Here is a 21963-nt window from a genome sequence, read left to right on the forward strand (position 1 = left end):
TCAAATTTAAAATGCCCACAGTGTTCTGAGGATCAGGGAGGATACATGCATCCAATTTACTGGATTACTGTGATTTCAGAGGTGGGAAACCTGACATAGTGAGAGATATGGTATGTTACTGGGGGAAGGGTAGAGAATATTAAGTCCTTAAAAAAGCTTTAGGAAGATACTAAGGCTAGATCTTTTTAATTTCTACCTTCCTTTGAAAGTTTTTCTCATTGTTTTCTCTGTAAAATGTTTCCAAATTCATCTCCTCAGTACTTAAAAGAAGTTAACAGACAGTTGTTTCTACTGTAAGCATGTCATGCACCTTCTGTGGATTCAAGGATAAAATTAAAACAAGGTATTCTCTGTAAAGCAAATATATTTATTATGCACTTTCATTTACATAGGGATTTTCGCTTAATATAATACAAGGAATAAAATAAAACTTTTACAATGTGAAATTCAATGTACATTTTTAGGCTATTTACATACCCCCAAACCAAGGGAAAAATTCAAGAAGAAAAAGCATGTCTGCAACTACATTTGCTGCAAGGTGTAAATGGAGGACATTTAAAGTAAAACAAGTATTTGCATAGGCAAACAATATTGGAAAAAGTACTTACTCGTATTTTGAGCAGTGAACTACTTTTGGTGAGGATTCTGGTAGACATGGGGGGTGAGGGGGAGGGACACAACATTACTGGCTGTATTGTGCAGAACACACTGAGTTCTGGTCCATTTTCCTTCCAAAACCTTTCCTACACACATGGAGACTTTATTTTTCATTACTGTATATATATATATATTAATCACTTCCTCTGCTATCAACTCATGACTTTTAGGAAAGGAACACAAATGGAAGGGTATAAAACTGTTTAAAAGCATATGGCATCACAGTTGTATTGTGGCAGCAGGTGATTTACAAAATTTAACGTTTTTTATTTAAAAAATAGTTACTTAGGAGTTTTCTATTCATGGGACTATTTTTACTCTCAATGGAGCAGAAGCTATTTTCAGTCATGGTATTAAATAAATCCCCACAGAAACCAATAAGCAAAGCAGGGCTTCTTCCACCCCCATATTAGCCTTATCCTAACTGAAAGCCACTGCTGTTCTATTCCAAAACTTAGTTCATATAAAAACATCCAGAGGAATATTTACTTCTGAAAAGCATATTTCTCCAACAGGTTCTCTTCCTACCAACTGTTTCAAGTGAATATAGTATGGATATGAAAACACTGAGCTTTTCAGAAAACAGAAATCCCTTGTGTCACGAGTCATATCTTTGCCCGTTGGCCACAAGGTGCATTTTTGTAAAAACAATAAAATTAAATAAATACAATTCCAATAATTCAAGGTTTAATAGAAAAACTGGCAGCTTTCAAGATTCTCTTTCTAAAGAAAAATACACCTAATAAGAAATTAGAGCTTCCTCTTCTAAATTATGTAAATGTACTGTATTTGAGATATGAGTAGAGTTGGTTCTAATAATAGGATGTGTTCATAGTTATTAACAGAATCATTAACACTTTTAAGGCTACTTTGCAAGAGTCCTATTAAGTGTATTTAATAAATGTCCCATAGGGACAAAAATCCAACACTTGAAACATTCACATTTGAGTTATAAATATTGCCATGTCACCTTAATATTGATTGAACTTATCTCCTATTCTGATTATGACTTATTGATGATATAAACACCCAAGTTTTGCTGACTTTAAAAAACAGAAGCAAACACAAAAGCCTTACAGGAAGATCAAGTGAAACATTTATCACGACCAACTACATATTTCTGTTTCTGTGAACAATGCATCATGTATGTGTCTTTCATATATGAAGATGACATTACTGACCTCAGATACTAAGACATTTTCTAAAGATTTTTTCCAGTAGTCGCAATGGTTTTGTGCTGAATCTCCAAATTCTCTTTCCTATTCCTCTTCATCAACAGCACATGGAAGAAATAGAATTTCTGGGTTTTGCAAGATCCCAGGGCTTTTGCAAAGATCAAACCTGCAACCTTGGTTTCTAAACAATAAATTTGACCCTCTCCAGACATGCATACAACCCACCAAGCTAGCTCAACTGGTTAAAGTGTCCATCTAGGAGGTCAAGGCGGTAGGTCACATGCTCATCTGAACAGTTGACTTTATTTTCCTTGGTTACTGACTTCACCCGTAACCCTGGCATCTATCATTCTAGAAGTGATTGTCCAAAGAGTAAAACAGGAAAGAGTATGTGGACAGAAAAGTGCAAATCCATTACTACTATTTAGCAAAAGCAATAAAAAAATACACCTGTGCTATGGCTGATAGGTTAGTAGTGTCATCTGAGAAGGAAAACACATATTCATCAAGAATACTCATCCAACTAATCATTAAAATTGATCCAATTGATTCTGAGTGGGGGGCTATTTTGGACATGCAGTGATTTACAAAATAGAAACGTCTGAGAGAGAAGCCGGCATCAAAGTTTATAGCGGCAGATGTTTTACATAACTGGCTGGGAGAAAGAGGGTAGTCAGTGAATTGTTCAGGGATCACAAATGCACCCTCAGACAGACAGGTGCATCCCCCTCTACACACATGCCACTGAGGCCCGGCTCTGTCCCTGAGAATTTTCAGGCCTCAGGAATGATCGCCTGTCTTCTTGGATGTGGAACGACAAGTGAGAGGAAGGTGAAACTGCATCCCGGTCAATGAAACAGAACTTTGTTCTGCCTATAGTCTGCGTGTGGGTTTTCTTTTTTTTTTCACACCTTTAGCTGAAGATTAGGAGGATTCCACTGAGAAATCCAAATTTCAACTACTTAGAGCAGCTCTCTAAAATACTAGACTTTTAAAAAATCTTTCATGAAACTATTTTTTCACCTTGATGTAGCATTAAATAGAAACACATTTTAAACCAATGCTGAAGGTGTAGTGAACATAAAAGAATTGCATGATTTATTTTATTGAGTGACATTTTTAAGGATACAGGAAACAAACCATACACTACAAGGTAAATGTGACTGAAGCAGTATGCTTAAGTTTCGTTTGCCACAGAAAGAAAAAAATAAATACAAGGAACACTGCCTTTTCATATATATTTGATCATGGCACATGCACACTTATCAAATATTAACTTAAAATACTCAAAATATTTTTCATGTTTTATCAGGGAATTGCAGTATATATCTGCATTAAAAAAAAAAGTGCTTACTCTTGGGTAGTGAATACAAAGCACACAAAATGAAATTTTTTGAGCACAGAGGGTTACATTGAGAAGGCAGCCTTACTACTTAGGCACATGACAGCATTTAAGGTAACTGTACTGCAGGTATCACATTCTTCTTTTTTTTTTTTTCCAACAAATCAACAGGCATTTTATGTTTTCATCCAGTAGCTGAAGAATCTCTCCAATCACAATGTCTTCTGTTTCACAGAATAGGAAACTAATACAAAAGTTAAAAAAAAAATTAATTTCTATGTTATACTTATTAAATATAACTACATATAGTTTCAAAACTACATAAGAAAGGGTTCAACCCCTAGGTTGGGAAGATCCCCTGGAGAAGGGAAAGGCTACCCACTCCAGTATTCTGGCCTGGAGAATTCCATGGACGGTATAGTCCATGGGGTCGCAAAGGGTCGGACACAATTGAGTGACTTTCACTTTCACATAAGAATATATATATATATATATTTACTATGTAAAGCACAAAAGTAGACCTATTAGAGATTCACTAAGTATAAATTACTTAAATATTCCACAAGGGTTCACCTTAATTTGTATGTTTTATTGTAAAATATATACCCACACTTAATATTTACAAAAGATATCATGAGAATTAGAGGGCTGTACCATTAGAACTAACTATTTTAAAAATAAATCACACTGGAGAATGAATTAACTACTTTTATACAACTTATGTTTGAATAATATTTCACCAGTCTTCCATAGATTCACATTGAAGGGTGTTTATTATTAGAATGTATAGGAAATACTTGTGTATAATTATACACATGTATAAACATACATATGTATAATTTAGCACATGTACAAACATACTTGTGTATAACTTAGCAAAAATGCCTAATAAAATCTTGAATTTATCTCAAATATGAGAAATGTATTTCTGAAAAAGTATCTATAAAATTATAATTCGATTTTCCCATTAACTTCCCCTCTATAATTATAATAGCATCCACTGTAGTAGAAAGGAGAAAAAAATTTTTATTTAATAAGTATAACTTTGAGGTCTAAAAGAATTCTTACACCTAAATATTGGGCCCTGAATACCTTAAATATCTACTTTTGATATGTGTACATTTCACTTGAAAGATTCTTAAGAGATCTGTCATAATAAAAATTACCTTCTATGATTAAATTTTTACTTCTTCCAGGGTGAAAAAAGGAAGGAAATTAACACTCACTACCTACCTATTAAGCATTACATACACTACTTTATTCAAACCCCAAAGAGAAATAGCCCCACCCCTGTTACGTAATAAAGCATATAAACCATGTTAAGAAATAAGTACCATGGCTAATGGGAAGCAGAAAAGGGGGAAAGGGAGTGATGGAGGTGGGAGAATTCAAATTCCGAAGAGTAGGAGGGAGGGTCTTGCTGAGAAGAGGACACAGACAGTGATGAGGTGAAGGGGCAGGTCATGTGGATTAGGGAAAAGAGCATTCTAAGGGAACAATATATGGAGGGAACCATACTTTGGATGTTTTTTCTTTATGTTTGATGAAATGTTACCTTTTATAATGGTGTTTCCTTTTTATAGTTGAAGCTAGGGTCAGAACCCTCAATCTGAAGCTTCAGAGCTTGTTTAAGGCTTAATTCCGTCTCCGAGGAAGGGTATCCTTCTAACACTTCCTGATGCCCTCTGTCTTGTATTGTCCGTGGGACTGAAACCCTACCGAGAAAAACCTGGTTGCTCTGCAGATGATAATTTGGATTTGTCATTATTCCGTTTCTCTTCTTCTGTTCCCCACTTTGTTGGTGAATAAGGAACTGCTGTTGAGATCGACCTATTTCTGGCTGAGCTGAAGGAATCATGATTTTACACTGTGAATCTGCTGGCATCGGCTTAGATGGTGCACTAGTCCCAGATTTGGCTGCGGGTCCTCTTTTATCAAACTGAGTCATTTCATATTCCAAGACCTTCGGCTGTGAAGAATTATTTTGTTTAGCTTTTTTCCCAGCTGACCCAGATTTGTTGGAATTTTCTGATTTCCCCCCTTTATTCGTTTTCGTTGACTTCAAGCTGGGCTTGACTTGACTCCACTCAAACTCACTACTCGGTGAATGATGGCTCTGGGCCAAGGACTGTGTTGTGGAAGACGGGGAGACAATTGACTGGCGACTTCTACTGCGCGGCAACGAGTGCTGCTGAATTTGTTCTGTAAATGACAAGCTGTGGAAGCTGTCGATTGGCACTGTTTGAGCCGTTGCTGTAGATGAAGTAGTTCTCAAAGATGAATTTTTTGAGCTTTTTAAGGAATTATTTGACAATGATGACTTCTGCCGATCAACTGTCGAATCAGGCGATTCTGAAGGAGAACTGAATGCATGAGCTGGCCCGTTTGGTAAACTGCGCAACGAAGGCTGCGCTTCCCCGCCACCAGTGCTGCCCGAGCTGTTTGACTTAATTGTTAGGGACTGCATCTTTGAAGACACTGACTGTAGAGGCTTTTGCTCCATCGTGTGAACAGGAGATGGAGAACAGCCATTCAAACTGGAGGCACCATATTTTTCTAATAATTTAATTATCTGAGAGTGTCCATTTTTGGCTGCAACTCGCATAGCAGTACGTCCAAATTGATCAGCATGGTTTGGATCAGCACCGTGCTCTAATAAAACCTGCACGACGTCAATGTGTCCTTCCTGGGCCGCAATGCAGAGCGCGGTGGCGCCCTGATTACACGTGTGGTCCACCACAGCACCATGCTCAATGAGAAGCTGCACCACTTTTACGTGGCCCTGCCAGGCTGCAGACTGCAGTGCAGAACGCTTTTCATTGTCAGCAGCATTGACATCAGCGTGATAGGTGATCAGAACCTGCACCATCTCCAAGTGGCCTTGCCAGCACGAGACATGAAGTGCCGTCCTGCCTTCAGCATCACTTGCTTCCACGTTTGCACCATTTTCCAAAAAATACTCAGCCATTGTAAGCTGATTTTCTAAGGCCAAAATATAAAGTGTTGGCCTACCATCAGCATCTTTGTAGTTAACATCAGCTCCATGGCTAAAAAGCAGTTCAACAATGTCCCGGTGTCCTTCTAATGCAGCAACCCGCAGAGCATTTCTTCCATCATAACCTCTCTGATCAATGTTGGATTTATTCTCCAGTAATATTTGAACACAGTCATAATGACCCTCTTGCGAAGCTAATATGAAAGGTATCCGCCCGTCGTTGTCGATCTCATTTGTTCTAGCACCTTGTTCAATAAGTGCTTCACATATTAATCTGTGGCCTTCAAAAGCTGCCATGTGCAAAGGTGTCCATCCAGCATCATCTCTGTGATTTTCATCTAAGCCCCGGTCCAGCAGAGTACGGACTACTTCAACATTTCCTTGGGCTGAAGCTATGCTAAGCACTGTTCTCCCTTCACTGTCAATGCTGTCCACAGCAGCACCCCAAAACAAAAGCGTGTTTACAACTGAGGCATGACCCATAGAAGCGGCAGCTAGGAGGGGTGTACGCCCATTGTTATCCGTGTGGTCAACATCAGCTCCCCCCTCTAGAAGCAAATCAACCACATCGACATGTCCTTCATAGGCAGCCACCAGCAGGGGCGTCATGCCATCTTTATCGCAGTGATCCACTTCAGCACCTCGATCAATCAGAAGGCTAACGACTGATGCATGTCCTTTACTTGCAGGAACACAAAGTGCAGCCACAGAGAGTGCAGTCCTGCCGTCGACATCCTCATGATTCACTTCTGCTCCGTGATCCAGCAGATGTTCCACAATCTCTCTATGTCCCATGTAGGCAGCTGCTATCAAAGCAGTTCGGCCTTCGTTGTCAGCTTTGTTGACCTCAGCACCATGCTGGAGCAAGTTCAGTACAATATCCTCATGTCCTCCCCAGGCTGCTGCTCTCAGAGCTGTTCGGCTGTCAGCATCTGCACAGTCCACTTTTACGCCAGCATAAAGCAGTGCAGACACCACCTCGGTGTGACCACCCCAAGCTGCGGATCTCAATGCTGTCCAGCCATCCTGATCGGTGTGATTAATATTTGCTCCACAACCAATCAGACAATTAACCACCTTGGTATGTCCTTGTCGAGCAGCCAGGGTAAGCGGTGTGTGTCCGTGAGCATCTTCTATTTCTAAATCTGCTCCCCTAGAGACCAGTAAATTCACCACATCGAGGTTGCCACTGTAAGCCGCATTAGCCAGTAATGTTCTCCCATTTGAATCACACTGATTCACTGAAGCTCCATTGTCTAATAATGTCCGAATGGAATCCTCTCTTTCTAAGGCCTGCCGGACGATGCATGATGTGCGATCATCTTCGCTGTTGACATGAGCACCAGCTTTTACCAACAGCTGCAGCACTTCTTGTTCCTTGGGTATTAAAGTAGACAGGGAGTCTCTGACAGGTGTGCCATTCCATATCATCCACAGAGCTAACTCAGCTGTCTCTAACTGTAAGTTTGAATTAATTAAGTGCAATGCAAATTCTTGTGCTTCCAATGGTGTTAAATTCTTGGCTTGACAGGTATAACTCATAGCCAACATTCGGTGTCCTTCTGCTGCATTGCATAAATACTTTTGAGTGCAGTGTTTCACATCCAGGAGCCACTCTGCAAAACTGTAGTGAAACAGTATTTTAGTATTTCCAAGTCCATCAACAAGAAGTTTGGAGAGGACATCTAACTTGCGTTGAAAGTCTTCCAAGGTTAATGACATATTTTTTGTCCATACTGCATGATATAATTCTGTTATGGTCAGAGGCCGGCAGGCTGCAAGAATCACATTCAAGATAGGCTGAACCTTGCAAACTGTTTTCTTACAAAAAGTCTTTGACACAGCCAGAGATATAGACCATTTAGAGTTCCTGGGATGTCACGAATCTCTCTCAACATAATAAAATTTTCTACAACTCCATCGAGAACTCGTTCTAGATAAAGAAAGCATCCGCTACTTTTAATGTGCAGTTGATTTAACATCTCTGCAGTTTCTTTCGTGAGGTGTTGTCGCAAAGCTTCTTCTTGATCTAAACGATGAAGGATGTACTGCTGAACATCCTTAACGATATATGCCTTCCGAAGGTCATCTAAACTTATTTTTCGAAAACCTAAGGACAAAAGAGTAGGTGTCAATTGAAAATGATTATCAAAGTTGCCATATTTCAAAGAGAATGTGTTCAACATGGGACAAACTAATAATCAAACAAATTAATAGTAAGTCAATTAACACTAATAAACAAGTCAATCAATACCTAGAAATATAATGAACAGGTTTTTTTTTCCCCCCTTTGGAAAAACACGCTGATGACAGAAATGATTTCATTTTACTAACCACAAAGGGAACTATTTATTTGTTTAGTGGTTCAGTACTCCTCTCAACTTCAACTCAACTCTTATCATTAGAGCATTAGGCATCTTTAGCTATATCCAGCACTCTGGGAAGTTTTTTTGGTCCCTCTCAAATGATTAGGAAAAAAAGGTGCAGAAGACGTAAATAAGATTTGTTTTTATAAGCTGATCTTTTCCATGTGAAAAATTTACATATTTCTCTCCACATAACCGAATGTACACTAGTCTTAATTATGGAATTGAATATTTGCATACAATTAGAATAATGCTTGTCACCACCTTTAAATCACATTATTTTACATGTTACCAAATTTATATAATTAAATCTTAGATTGTCAAAACAGCTCCAATCTGAAGATACAACTTGGTTAAACCACGTTAACAAAACTTCAGCACTGTTAAAATAAAGCAGCTTAATAAAATTCAAACCAACCTAAAAACATACTAGTTAACAGCTATTCAAAACTCACTTTAAGTTCTTTGAAAGGAATTATAATTTCATTTTTGGAAGGGAGATGATATCCTGTTTTATAGATATGGATTTATTAGACAATTGTGTAATTCATCTTCTGGAAGAAAAAACTGCTGAGTGAATGAACTTTCTTACGAAGAATAAATCTAGAAATGCAGCAAAGATCAGTGATGGTCAATTAATACTGAGTAAAATATTCTCACTCAATTGAATAAAACAAATATGAATACACACACACACACACACATATATATATATAAAACCTACTATATTCCAGGTACTATGTGAAGAAATGAGACTTCGATTTTGTGATCAGAAGTCAGTGAGAACCAAGACAATAATGCGAGTGGATTTGTATTCTGAAAGACTATTCTAACATCACTAAAGACAAATAGCTAGAGTGAGTCAACACCTGGGGTAAAACTTTTCACAGAGTATTTAGTAAAGTCTACCTGAGAATCACTAAAAGTTGCAACAACCTAAGCAGTGGCAGCAGCAGATAAATAAAAGTTAGATTTGAGAATCAGAAGATCATTCCAGTCAGAGGGAACATCAAGCACAATCCCCTATAGCAGAAAAAACAGATCTGAAAATAACAAATGTTAACTGACAAAAATATAGAGAAAAGGGAAATTTCATGTTTTGCTGGCAGGAATACAAATTATTTCAAGCACACTAGATAGCAGTTTGTCAAAATTAAAGCTCAAAATATACACACTCTGTTCTCTAGTAATTCTATATGTTTTTATAATATAAACTTACAGCTCATGTGTGCCAGAAGGTATGTTTAAGCACAGTCATGAAGCATTTCATGTAATAATGAAAAACTGAAATAATGTCCATAAATAGGATAATGGAAAAACTAGAGAGTTATTCATGGGAAGGAATAATATACAGCAGTTAAAAGCAATGAACTGGGTTTAAAAGCAGTAATAGAAACAAGGCTCAAAAACATTGTTTCTGATATACTGTTTTAGTTTTTTGATTTTTTTTAATATAGTGAAATGATAACAATAGTAGTGATACATTTATGAAGCACTTATTATGTACTAGGAATTATTCTAAGTCACATAATAAGACTTGTCACTTAGACTCACACACAAAAATACTCTATGAGGAAAGTAATAGAAACATGTAATAACTATCAATTCATAGATGAGGGCACTGAGGCACAGACTGTATTGAAAGCTGCCTAAGGTCACACAGCCAGTGAATGGGAAGAGCTAGGATGGTGTATGCAGCATTTCATTTATGTAAATTATAAAAATAGACAGAATGAAAATATGAGATAAAAGGACAAAAATAAACTAACACTGGTTGCCTCAAATGAAGAAGGGAAAGACATGGGATGACATAGACCAAAAGAGGCTTCAACTTTACCTGTACCTGACATACTAACAGATATCCAAGTTCATCCTATTAATTTCCTGACTTTTATCAACTCAATTTCCAATAACAACAAAATAGAATAGCATAATGGAAACCAAATCAAAAGGTATTATTAGCAAGGCAATTGAAAAGAGAGGGAATAAATGTGGTTAAAGGAGGCCGTTTTAGCAAATTAGTAAGATTTCACCCTTATGTAAGATGTACAGAACTATCTTAAAGTGATATAGCTAATTAACCAATAACTACTATCTCCCCAATTACACTATAAATCCTATGAGTGGTCCTTGTTTTATGCTCCTTTTCATTCCCACAGCACACAAAAAAAGTGCTTTACATAATCTAATAGGAGTAAGCGATTTCCTGTGGTAGTTAAAAAAAAAAGTCAGGAAACAAGAAAAGAAAAAAAAAAAACCTGATCACGTACTTTTAAACATTACATAGATTGCTTTCTCACACATCGAAAAAGGGTTTAAAAAAATAAAAGATCTACTTCAAGAGGTACCCTAAAAAGCTGTCGACTCTGTCTCTCCTCTAAAACCAGGAAAAACGTCTTAGACAAACTGCCATTGATTTTTAAGGAGGCATTTTCCGTACTCTCAGGATGCGCAGTCTAGCTAGAAGAAATACAAGCCGATCAGGAAACATCAGCATAAATATGCAGCCCTCACCTTTGCTAAGGAAGTTATAGGTAAAGAATCTTGAAAAAATAAAGTTACTATTAAATTAACTTAAAATATTTTATGGCCTGTTTTTAATACCACTTTAAAAAGTTGAAAATCGCTAACAGAGCAGAACAGCTGAGAGAACAGCAGAAGCAAGGACCCAATTTTTAACGGAGTACTCTCCTCTAAGAAAGAAATACAAGTCTTAAGCTCAGCAATGAAAACCATTTGCAGATGGTAGGAATTACACTTACCAGTAAACATTTTAGTAACAGCTTTGCTCTGTTTTCGGGCAGAACAGAGAAGCAATAGCCACGGTGGAAAGAACTCGTGGTGACCAGCCAAAAGCTCTGCCACAGTCCCAGATAAGCTGGTGGACGTCTGTTCACCTTCAGTAATGTTACACCCTTCGTCCACAGAATCCACAAGAAGATAGAGGCTTTGCTGGGGTGGCTTCATTCCCAAAAGAGGGAGCAGGACGCACCTGTAAACCACATCCATATGAGCACTTTCAGCGTTACTGGCTATGATATTAAGATTTATTATCCGAACACTAGAACTACAGGTTATAAATATTGTTTGAAGAAAGATAAAGTTTTAGAATAAAAATACTGTACAAGTTTCAGTTCCTTACCTTAATATGAATACTGGTCCTAAATAGTTCACTTTTTCAAAAACAACATTTTCCTTGACAATAAAGTGTATGAGGGTGTGGGTGAATCAGTGATTCAGTATACTTCAGAAAGGCAGTAGGAACTTGAGAAAACAAGACTTCACTATTCCTTTTCTGATTTTTTATCAATAATAAAAGCTTGAAATGCTTATAACAAAGCTAAAATGTAAAGGAAAATAAACCGGCGATCACTTCCATAATATAAAAAAAATCAGTTTCTTTATAGAAGATTTTATCATCATGTCTTTCACAAATAGACTGCACTTGATCTAGTCTGTCACACAGAAATTTTATTTTAAAAGACTTTTCAAAGAAACTGCAGTCTAGGTCCCATTTGATATATGCTCAAATTTCAATGTAAAGAATAAATTATTAGGTTTAATCCCACAGCGGAACACATCTCCTACTCAGATTGTTTATACTGAAGTTGAATGCAACTTTTTCATAACTAAAATAATATCATTCATTTTTAACAAATATGTATAGGAGCATTCCATGTGCTCAATGAAGTTCTAAAAGATACAATGGTGAAGAGGACAAACTCCATCTAATTTTGAACACCAGAAATTTACAGAGGATCCTTTCTACAACTCTCCTCTTAATCTTTCAATTCCAGTAGCAACCAAGATCCAATTTATCACTAAGTCTTGTCAATATTTCTTTATAAAAATATTTCAATCCCACCTTGGTTTGTATTATCACTGTATTCCAAAAACCACAGTCATGTCTTTCACCCGGGAACCATGACAACGCACGTCTTCACCCACTCACTCCAGAGTTCCTATGGTGGCAGAGTAAACCTTTTACAAGGTTGCTCCAGCCATTCTAGCTTTCTTTTGCAGACCCCTCTCCCTACCGTTTTTGAGATATATTTGTATATGTCTTGTGACAGCTCTTCAATAAGAGAACTTTCCTTTGCGGGCTAGTGTATCCACTGTTTAGGTTTCTAAGAAATCTCCTTATGACTCAAGAGTTATGGGCATGAACAACTTGTTTGTGCTTTAACTTCTCTCCAGCCACTTAAGATGAGACGCTGTGGGGATGTACAGAAGGCAGCCTTTCTCACCACAATCCCCTCCCCACAATCCTCAAATGTCTGATTCTCACATACAGCTCATGTGTGACTCATTCTTCCCTGCCCTCTTTATTCTCCCTTTCTGCTTAACTGGGTCCAGGGAAACTTCCAGTGTAAGTCTCCTGTCTCCAGTTCCAAGGAGAGCCTTTGTCTTCTCGATAACGTTCATGGTATGCAGATAAAAATGTTCCGTCAGTTTGGTCTGCATCACCACTTGGCATTAACGTCTACATTTATCTTGAGGTTGAGGTTTACAGGTCTCTGATAGTTTTACTTTCTTGTTATTTGACTGTCTCCCAGGACTCACTCAGTTATGTTAAAACCAGAAGTCAATCTATGGCATTAAAAACGTTGAGCAATTTTTTCTAGCTTTGCCCTCACCCCTAAACTCAAAGGTGCCATCTCCTTATGGATGTCCTACAGGTATCTCAGATTTAACATGTTTTAAAAAGTATTCTCTTTCAGTTTACACCCTAAATAAGTTCCTCCCCACTCATCTCTCCATGTCAATTAGTGGTATCCCATCCCCCCTAGTTTCTTAAGTTAAAGTTCTAGGACTCTTTCCTGAGATCTCCCTTTTGTTCCAGCCACACTGCTCTCCTATCACTTCTAACACCAAGCTTTCCTCCAGGCAGGGTCTTATGTACTTGTACTCCCTCCACCTAGAAAGCTCCCCCAGGCAGAACTGCTCTTCCTTCAGGTTTCAACACAAAGTTTATTCCTGAAGAGGCTTTCCCTGATCTGCTGCTACTGCTGCTAAGTCGCTTCAGTCGTGTCCGACTCTGTGCAACCCCATAGATGGCAGCCCACCAGGCTCCCCCGTCCCTGGGATTCTCCAGGCAAGAACACTGCCGTTTCCTTCTCCATTTCCCTGATCACCGTGTCTTAAATAGTCTTTGTCATGTACTTCCGTCGCCCTAACACCTGATCCTGTTTTGCACACTCTGCTGATCATATTCTCAAAGGAACTTACTGTATTACTTATGCACTGGTTTCACTGTAAGGCTGGAGTGAAGCTCCTCTACTTCCATGCTGCCCCCTGCCCCAGACAACGCCTCTCTTGTGCCGCCAGATGCCCAGTACTCAAAACCATTATTAGCACATCACAGACACTCAGTAAAGTTTGCTTCATGAGTGAATGACAATTAATAGGAAAACTGCTACTTCAAAACACTACATAAAAATGCTACTAGACTCAAAATTCCCATCTTCAGTTTCCTTTCATTTAGTTCAACAAAAGCACCATATGGAGATACCTACACCACGAAGTGACACACAGACCCACTTTTTCTACCAGGTTTATAAAATGACAATCCCATCAAAGTATGTACACACAAAGCCCAGAGTACTTTAGATAGTCTAAAACAGATTTTTCTCTGTTTGTGATTATATATGTATATACTTATAACCTTCAAAATGAGATAATGTAATGGTACTAGGTTATCACATTCATCCAAAGAATACCACCATCTTTAAAAGCACCAGCAAGCTACAGGGTTTTTACTTTGTATATGTATGTGATTAAATGTCCTATATTTCTTAGCTACATTATTAAAATTTAGAAAATATATACTACATTCTTAACATTGTTGAGTTTAATTTAAAGTCCTTGCACAGCTTTCCCATTTGCAATTCTATCTTGAGTGTAAGCACTGGCAGCACCATGCTTCTGTAGCTGGCCTTCTCATTTCCAGGTCAAAAAGCAGCTGAAAGACTATCAGGGCAATTCTGAAATGAAATTCACTCTTTTTTGTTTTCAAAACAGTGAATTTACCTACTGCCCCTTCTCAGGAGGCTAATTAACTTTTAAAAGCTGCTATAAGTATTATAAGGAATATACTAATAGATACCACATGTACAATAGTTTCTTAAGGTTTTCACTGTTGAACATGGGGTTTCATCTCCTTCTCTGGCTTGCTCTCTCAGATGTAGACAACTAGCTATACCTTCCAGTCTTACAATAAAAGTCTTTCTTCCACCCTTACAACAAATTAGCCTGACAAGCTGCAAGTTCAAGACTTTTCTTGAACCCATGACAGCTTAGGTCAGAGGGAAACCAACTAGCCCCAAATTGAAGGTGACACAGACATCTGCAGGCAGGCATAGAAGACACCTCTGCTTACCTGGGCAGATCCTCCTAGACACTGGCAAATGACCTCAATTAAAAATAGGCAAAACACCTGAACTGACACCTCACCAAAGAAGCTATACAGGTGGCAAGTAAGCATATGAAAAGAAGTCCAACATCATATGTCATTAAGGAACTGCAAATTAAAACAAAAAAGCACTGCTACATTTATTTTAGAATGGCCAAAATCCAAACAGTAATAACACCAAATACTGGCAAGGATGTGGAGCAATAGGAGCTCTCATTCATTGCTGGTGGGAATGCAAAATGGTACAGCAAGTCTGAAAGACAGAGTGGCAGTTTCATAGAACATTAAATATACTCTCACATAAACCAGCAATTGTGTCTTCTGGTATTTACCCACATGAATTGAAAATTTATGTCCATGTAAACCCCTGTACACAGATGTATATTACAGCTTTATTCCTAATTGCCAAAATTTGGAAGCAACCAAGATGTCCTTCTGTGAACGTTAATCATAGGTTAAAAAACATCGGTTAATAAACATCCAGACAATGGAATATCATCGGCTCTGAGAAAGAAATGAGCTATCTGGCAATGATGAGGTAAAAAGATAGGACACTGAAAGATGAATTCCCCAGGTCAGTAGGTGCTCAGTATGCTACTGGAGATCAGTGGAGAAATAACTCCGGAAAGAATGAAGAGACAGAGCCAAAGCAAAGACAACACCCAGTTGTGGATGTGACTGGTGATAGAAGCAAGATTCAGTGCTGTAAAGAGCAATATTGCACAGGAACCTGGAATGTCAGGTCCATGAATCAAGGCAAATCGGAAGTGGCCAAACAGGAGATGGCAAGAGTGGACATCAACATTTTAGGAATCAGCCAACTAAAATGGACTGGAATGGGTATATTTAACTCAGATAACCATCCTATCTACTACTGTGGGCGAGAATCCCTTAGAAGAAATGGAGTAGCCATCATAGTCAACAAAGAGTCCGAAATGCAGTACTTGGAGGTAGTCTCAAAAATGACAGAATGATCTCTGTTCGTCTCCAAGGCAAACCATTCAAGATCACGGTAACTCAAGTCTATGCCCTGACCAGTAACACTGAAGAAGCAGAAGTTGAACGGTTCTATGAAGACCTACAAGACCTTTTAGAACTAACACCCAAAAAAGATGTCCTTTTCATTACAGAGGACTGGAATGCAAAAGTAGGAAGTCAAGAAACACCTGGAGTAACAGGCATATTTGGGCTTGGAGCACAGAATGAAGCAGGACAAAGGCTAAGAGTTTTGCAAAGAGAACGCACTGGTCATAGCAAACACCCTCTTCCAACAACACAAGAGAAGACTCTACACATGAACATCACCAGATGGTCAACACCGAAATCATACTGATTATATTCTTTGCAGCCAAAGATAGAGAAGCTGTATACAGTCAGCAAAAACAAGATCGGTAGCTCACTGTGGCTCAGATCATGAACTCCTTATTCCAAAATTCAGACTTAAATTGAAGATAGTGGGGGAAACCACAAGACCATTCAGGTATGACCTAAATCAAATCCCTTACAATTATACAGTGGAAGTGACAAAAAGATTTAAGGGACTACATCTCAGGGACAGAGTGTCTGATGAACTATGGACAGAGGTTCGTGACACTGTACAGGAGACAGGGATCAGACCATCCCCAAGAAAAAGAAATGTAAAAAAAAGCAAAATGGCTGTCTGAGGAGGCCTTACAAATAGCTGTGAAAGGAAGAGAAGCAAAAAAGTAAAGGAGAAAAGGAAAGATATACCTATTTGAATGCAGAGTTCCAAAGAAGAGCAGGGAGAGATAAGAAAGCCTTCCTCAGTGATCAATTCAAAGAAATAGAGGAAAACAATAAGACTAGAGATCTCTTCAAGAAAATTAGAGATAAGAAGGGAACATTTCATTCAAAGATGGGCTCAATAAAGGACAGAAATGGTATGAACTTCACAGAAGCAGAAGATATTAAGAAGAGGGGGCAAGAATACACAAAAGAACTGTACAAAAAAGATCTTCATGACCCAGGTAATCACGATGGTGTGATCACTCACCTATAGCCAGACATCCTGGAATGTGAAGTCAAGTGGGCCTTAGGAAGCATCACTACGAACAAAGCTAGTGGAGGTGACAGAATTGCAATTGAGCTGTTTCAAACCTGAAAGATGATGCTGTGAAAGTGCTGCACTCAATATGCCAGCAAATTTGGAAAACTCAGCAGTGGCCACAGGACTGGAAAAGGTCAGTTTTCATTCCAATCCCAAAGAAATGCAATGCCAAAAAATGCTTAAACTACTGCACAATTGCATTCATCTCACACACTAGTAAAGTAATGCTCAAAATTCTGCAAGCCAGGCTTCAGCAATATATGAACCGTGAACTTCCAGATGTTCAAGCTGGTTTTAGAAAAGGCAGAGGAACCAGAGATCAAATTGCCAACATCCACTGGATCATGGAAAAAGCAAGAGAGTTCCAGAAAAACATCTATTTCTGCTTTATTGACTATGCCAAAGCCTTTGACTATGTGAATCACAATAAACTGTGGAAAGTTCTGAAAGAGATGGGAATACCAGACCACCTGACCTGCCTCTTCAGAAACCTGTATGCAGGTCAGGAAGCAACAGTTAGAACTGGACATGGAACAACTGACTGGTTCCAAATAGGGAAAGAAGTACGTCAAGGCTGTATATTGTTACCCTGCTTATTTAACTTCTATGCAGAGTACATCATGAGAAATGCTGGGCTGGAAGAAGCACAAGCTGGAATCAAGATTGCTGGGAGAAATATCAATAACCACAGATGACACCACCCTTATGGCAGAAAGTGAAGAAAAAGTAAAGAGATGAAAGTGAAAGAGGAGAGTGAAAAAGTTGACTTAAAGCTCAACATTCAGAAAAGTAAGATCATGGCATCTGGTCCCATCACCTCATGGCAAATAGACGGGGAAAAAGTGGAAACAGTGGCTGACTTTATTTTGGGGGGCTCCCAAATCACTGCAGATGGTGACTGCAGCCATGAAAGTAAAAGACTCTTAGTCCTTGGAAGAAAAGCTATGACTAACTTAGACAGCATATTAAAATGTAGATACATTACTTTGCCAGCAAAGGTCCATCTAGTCAAGGCTATGGTTTTTCCAGTGGTCATGTATGGATGTGAGAGTTGGACTATAAAGAAAGTTGAGCACCCAAGAATTGATGGTTTTGAACTGTGGTATTGGAGAAGACTTTTGAGAGTCCCTTGGACTGCAAGGAGATCCAACCAGTCCATCCTAAAGGAGATCAGTCCTGGGTGTTCATTGGAAGTACTGATGTTGAAGCTGAAACTCCAATACCTTGTCCAGCTGATGCAAAGAGTTGACTCTTCTGAAAAGACCCTGATGCTGGGAAAGACTGAAGGCGGGAGGAGAAGGGGACGACAGGGGATGAGATGGTTGGATGGCATCACTGACTCAATGGATATGAGTTTGGGTGAACTCTGGGAGTTGGTGATGGACAGGGAGGCCTGGCGTGCTGTGGTCCATGGGATCACAAAGAGTTGGACATGATTGAGCGACTGAACTGAACTGAACTGAATCTTAAAATGTATTACCGAGTGAAAAAAGTCAATATGATTTCTGACTGTCAAACATTCTGGAAATGGCAAAACTGGTTAAAGCAGAAAGCTCACAGGCTGCCAGAGAATAGGGAGGCAGTGATGAGTAGGCAGAGGACAGAGGATTTTTAGAGCAGTAAAATATTGTGTAGTTTTACCATACAAAACTATACAGTAATGGTATATACATATCATTACACATTTCTTAAAACCAACTGGATATACAATACCAAGAGTGAACCCTAAAGTCAACTATGGACTTTGGATGATAATGATATGTCGATGCAGACTGATCAGTTATAACAAACACACCACTGTGATGCAGGATGTTTATAGTGGAGGAGGCTGTGTGTGTGAAGGTGTGGGGATAAACAGAAACTCTCTGCACTTTCCACTTAAGAAGAAAGCAGTGAACCTAAAAATGCTCTAAAAAATGAAGTTTACAAGTTAAAAAAAAAATAGTATGGTATTTGCAGAATACCATAATGACACATTAAGTTAAAAACAGACCAGTGTAAATATAGGAAGCTGATTTTTCAGTGTTGCAAAGATAATTCAATCGAGGAAGGAGTTTTTTTCAACCTAAAAAATTATACACAATATTGCTTAATTACCCATTTTGAATTCTGAAGTCTAAGATCTTACTGCTAGGCTTCTCTCGTGACCCCCTGGTTAAGCATCCGCCTGCCAATGCAGGTGACACCAGTTCGATCCCTGGTCTGGGAAGATCCCACATGCCATGAGGCAGCTAGGCCTGTGCACCACAACTACTGAACCCGTGCTCTAGAGCCCTCAAGCCACAAGCTCTGAAGCCCACACACCCTAGAGCCTCTGCTCCACAACAACAGAAGCCACTACAAAGAGAAGCTGGAACACTGCAACCAAGAGTAGCCCCCACTCGCTGCAACCAGAGAAAGCCCACATGCAACAACGAAGACCCAACATAGCCAAATCGCTAAAAAAAATAAAAATAGATAAAAATTTAGTACTACCTGGTGAAATCCGTCATCAAAATATTATACATTTTAAGTTTACCTAGAAGGTTAATCCTATATACCTAGCACCTTTCCAAAATCATCTGGAAGTACAATGCTGACATAACAGCCTGTCATTTTATTAATGGAATCTTAAATTCTTTCAAAAGGCTATGCTTTAAAACAAATGTTTTAAAAGCATGTGAAATAGAAAAACTAAATCACTAATAATTCTCACTTAACATATCTTGTCTTAGGAAAACAGACCCAGGTTCTTACTTTTCTTTTTCTCCAGTTTCATTAAGACATATACTTGACATACCACATTTTGTAAGTTTAAGGACTATAACACATGTATGTACATACGGCAAAATGTTACCACAGTAAGATCAGTTAACACCCACTATCTCACAGTTATAATCTTTTTTCCTTGTGATGAGAACTTTAAGATCTATTCTTTTAGCATCTTTCAAATATACATTATTGCTGACTGCAGTCACCATGCTGCGTGTGCACTCCCAGGACCTATTTATCTTATAACTGGAAGTTTGTACCTTCTGGCCACTTTCATCTAATGCCCCCAACTCCTAATCCCTGCTTCTGGGAACTACAAATATGATCATTTGTATTTCAATGAGTTTGGTTTTTAGGTTCTGAATGTAAGTGAAAACATACAATATTTGTCTTTCTGTGTCTGAGTTATTTCATTCAGCATAATGTCCTTAGGATCCATTCACGTTGCCACAAAGATTTTCTATGGCTGAGTTATAAGTATGTGTGTGTATCACAATTTCTTTATCCATTTATCTAAATTGATGCACACTTAGGTTGTTCCTTATGTTCTTTTAGCAATGAAATTACCCTCCAATAAATCAAAGCATGTGAAAATGTGGAATAGGGTATAACTGATACCTCAAACCAGTTAGGGATCACATGTTATATATTCATTAAGAAATCTCATGAGTATAACTGATAATTAAAATCAGGTCAGGACTTTAGCCAAAATATAGGGTGAAATTTCTCTCTAAACATTGACCAGGATATTGTAGGGACTTCATGAACTGTTTCCCCATTAGCTAAAATACAGCAGGGAATTATGAAATATTAAAATAAAAGGAAAATACCACAGTCAAAAATAAAATAAACATTTCAAAGTATCAGACACAGAAAAGATGCAAAATGCTATAAGCCTAAATGAGCCTAAAACTTCAACCTGTCAAACAAGTCTGCAATGGCAGCCCAGAGATTAGATGGTGGAAGTAAAAACTGTGACAAGTTCTCCTGCCTCTACTAATAGGACTCAGACTCACTGTCTGAAACCAGGGGCTGGAAGAGGGGCTCTCCCTAAGAATAATGAAAGAAGGAAACAAAAAGCACAGACTACCGCCTAGGGCTATGGCTTTTAAGAAGCAGCAGGGAGGGCGAAAAATCAGCCTCCAAGGAGACAGGAACTGAACCTAAAAAGATCATGGGTCAGTGACTAAATCTACAAAACCACTTGTATAGGCTTGGAGTAGGAGCTTCATATCTCAATTATTGACCATCATCCTAGACTGCACTGATGGTAGGGAGTGGTGGGGGCAATCAGCAATTAGAGCAAGGAGAACAGAGGTAGAAATGGTGATTCAGAAAGGAGAGTGAAAAAATTACAAAATTCTTAGCGCTTTGAAAAAAAGCAGCAAATGGAACAATCAGAATATAGGTTCATGTCCAAATGAAAGTAACTTATAAAACTGCCAAAGAATTTAAAGAAAACCAATCTGTGATGTTCAGATAAATAAAAGATTATTTTATTTATTTTAAAAAGAAGTTACTTAACAAGCAAAGGCACAAATCAAGTAAAACAGGAGAGAACCAGAGAAATTTTCCTCATAGGGACTTTCACTGCCAGATATAACGCAGTAGGTGGCAGCAGCCCAAAATTCCCACAGCAACAGCTAGAAAATAATGTTATCCATTACAAAATTTACATTTTTAAAGACATGAGAAGGTTGTTGAAGCAAGAGAGCAAAATGAATTAGAACTCCAGAGGACAGGAATTCATCCAAAAGGAAAAAAAAAACAAAACAAAACAAAAAGAAACTACCTGCTGATTTCTTCTAAGGGGTCATTTGCTGATTTGGGGCATGTAGTGATTTTAGGTATGGACGAAGAATCAGACTTGGGCCACCCTGAGGGACTCTGCCAAAGAAATAACATCACCCCAACTTTTAGAGGTCAGACATTTCTCTTTCAGAGAGCAGAGTCAAATCTGAATTGTCCCTAACAACAGACTGTTTTCTCCAAGGTATCTCTGCTAAATTCTGGGTTGGGGAACTAGGATTACTGTGTCTAGAAGTCCCCCACCGTTTGCATGCTGAAGACAAAATTCTACCAAAGGGAGGGAACTTGCTTTAAACACAAAACCCACCCTCTTCAAGACGTTTGTCAGAATTTGAAGGTATAAAGGGCAGGAAGTCGAAAAACTAAATGGATACTTCTTGGAGAAGAA

General features: G+C 38.4%; 1 protein-coding gene across 1 annotated transcript in view; it reads right to left on the reverse strand.

Annotated features, from left to right (window-relative positions):
* Positions 347 to 21963, reverse strand: part of ANKRD50 (ankyrin repeat domain 50) — a 37523-nt gene continuing 15906 nt past the window's right edge. Inside the window, 4 exon segments of the mRNA XM_018061515.1 lie at positions 347 to 3418; positions 4730 to 7980; positions 7983 to 8279; positions 11298 to 11527. Coding sequence (XP_017917004.1) covers positions 4733 to 7980; positions 7983 to 8279; positions 11298 to 11527 — 3775 coding nt within the window. The 3' untranslated portion in view covers positions 347 to 3418; positions 4730 to 4732.

The sequence above is a fragment of the Capra hircus genome, chromosome 17 (assembly GCF_001704415.2).
Source record: "Capra hircus breed San Clemente chromosome 17, ASM170441v1, whole genome shotgun sequence".
NCBI lineage: Eukaryota > Metazoa > Chordata > Mammalia > Artiodactyla > Bovidae > Capra > Capra hircus.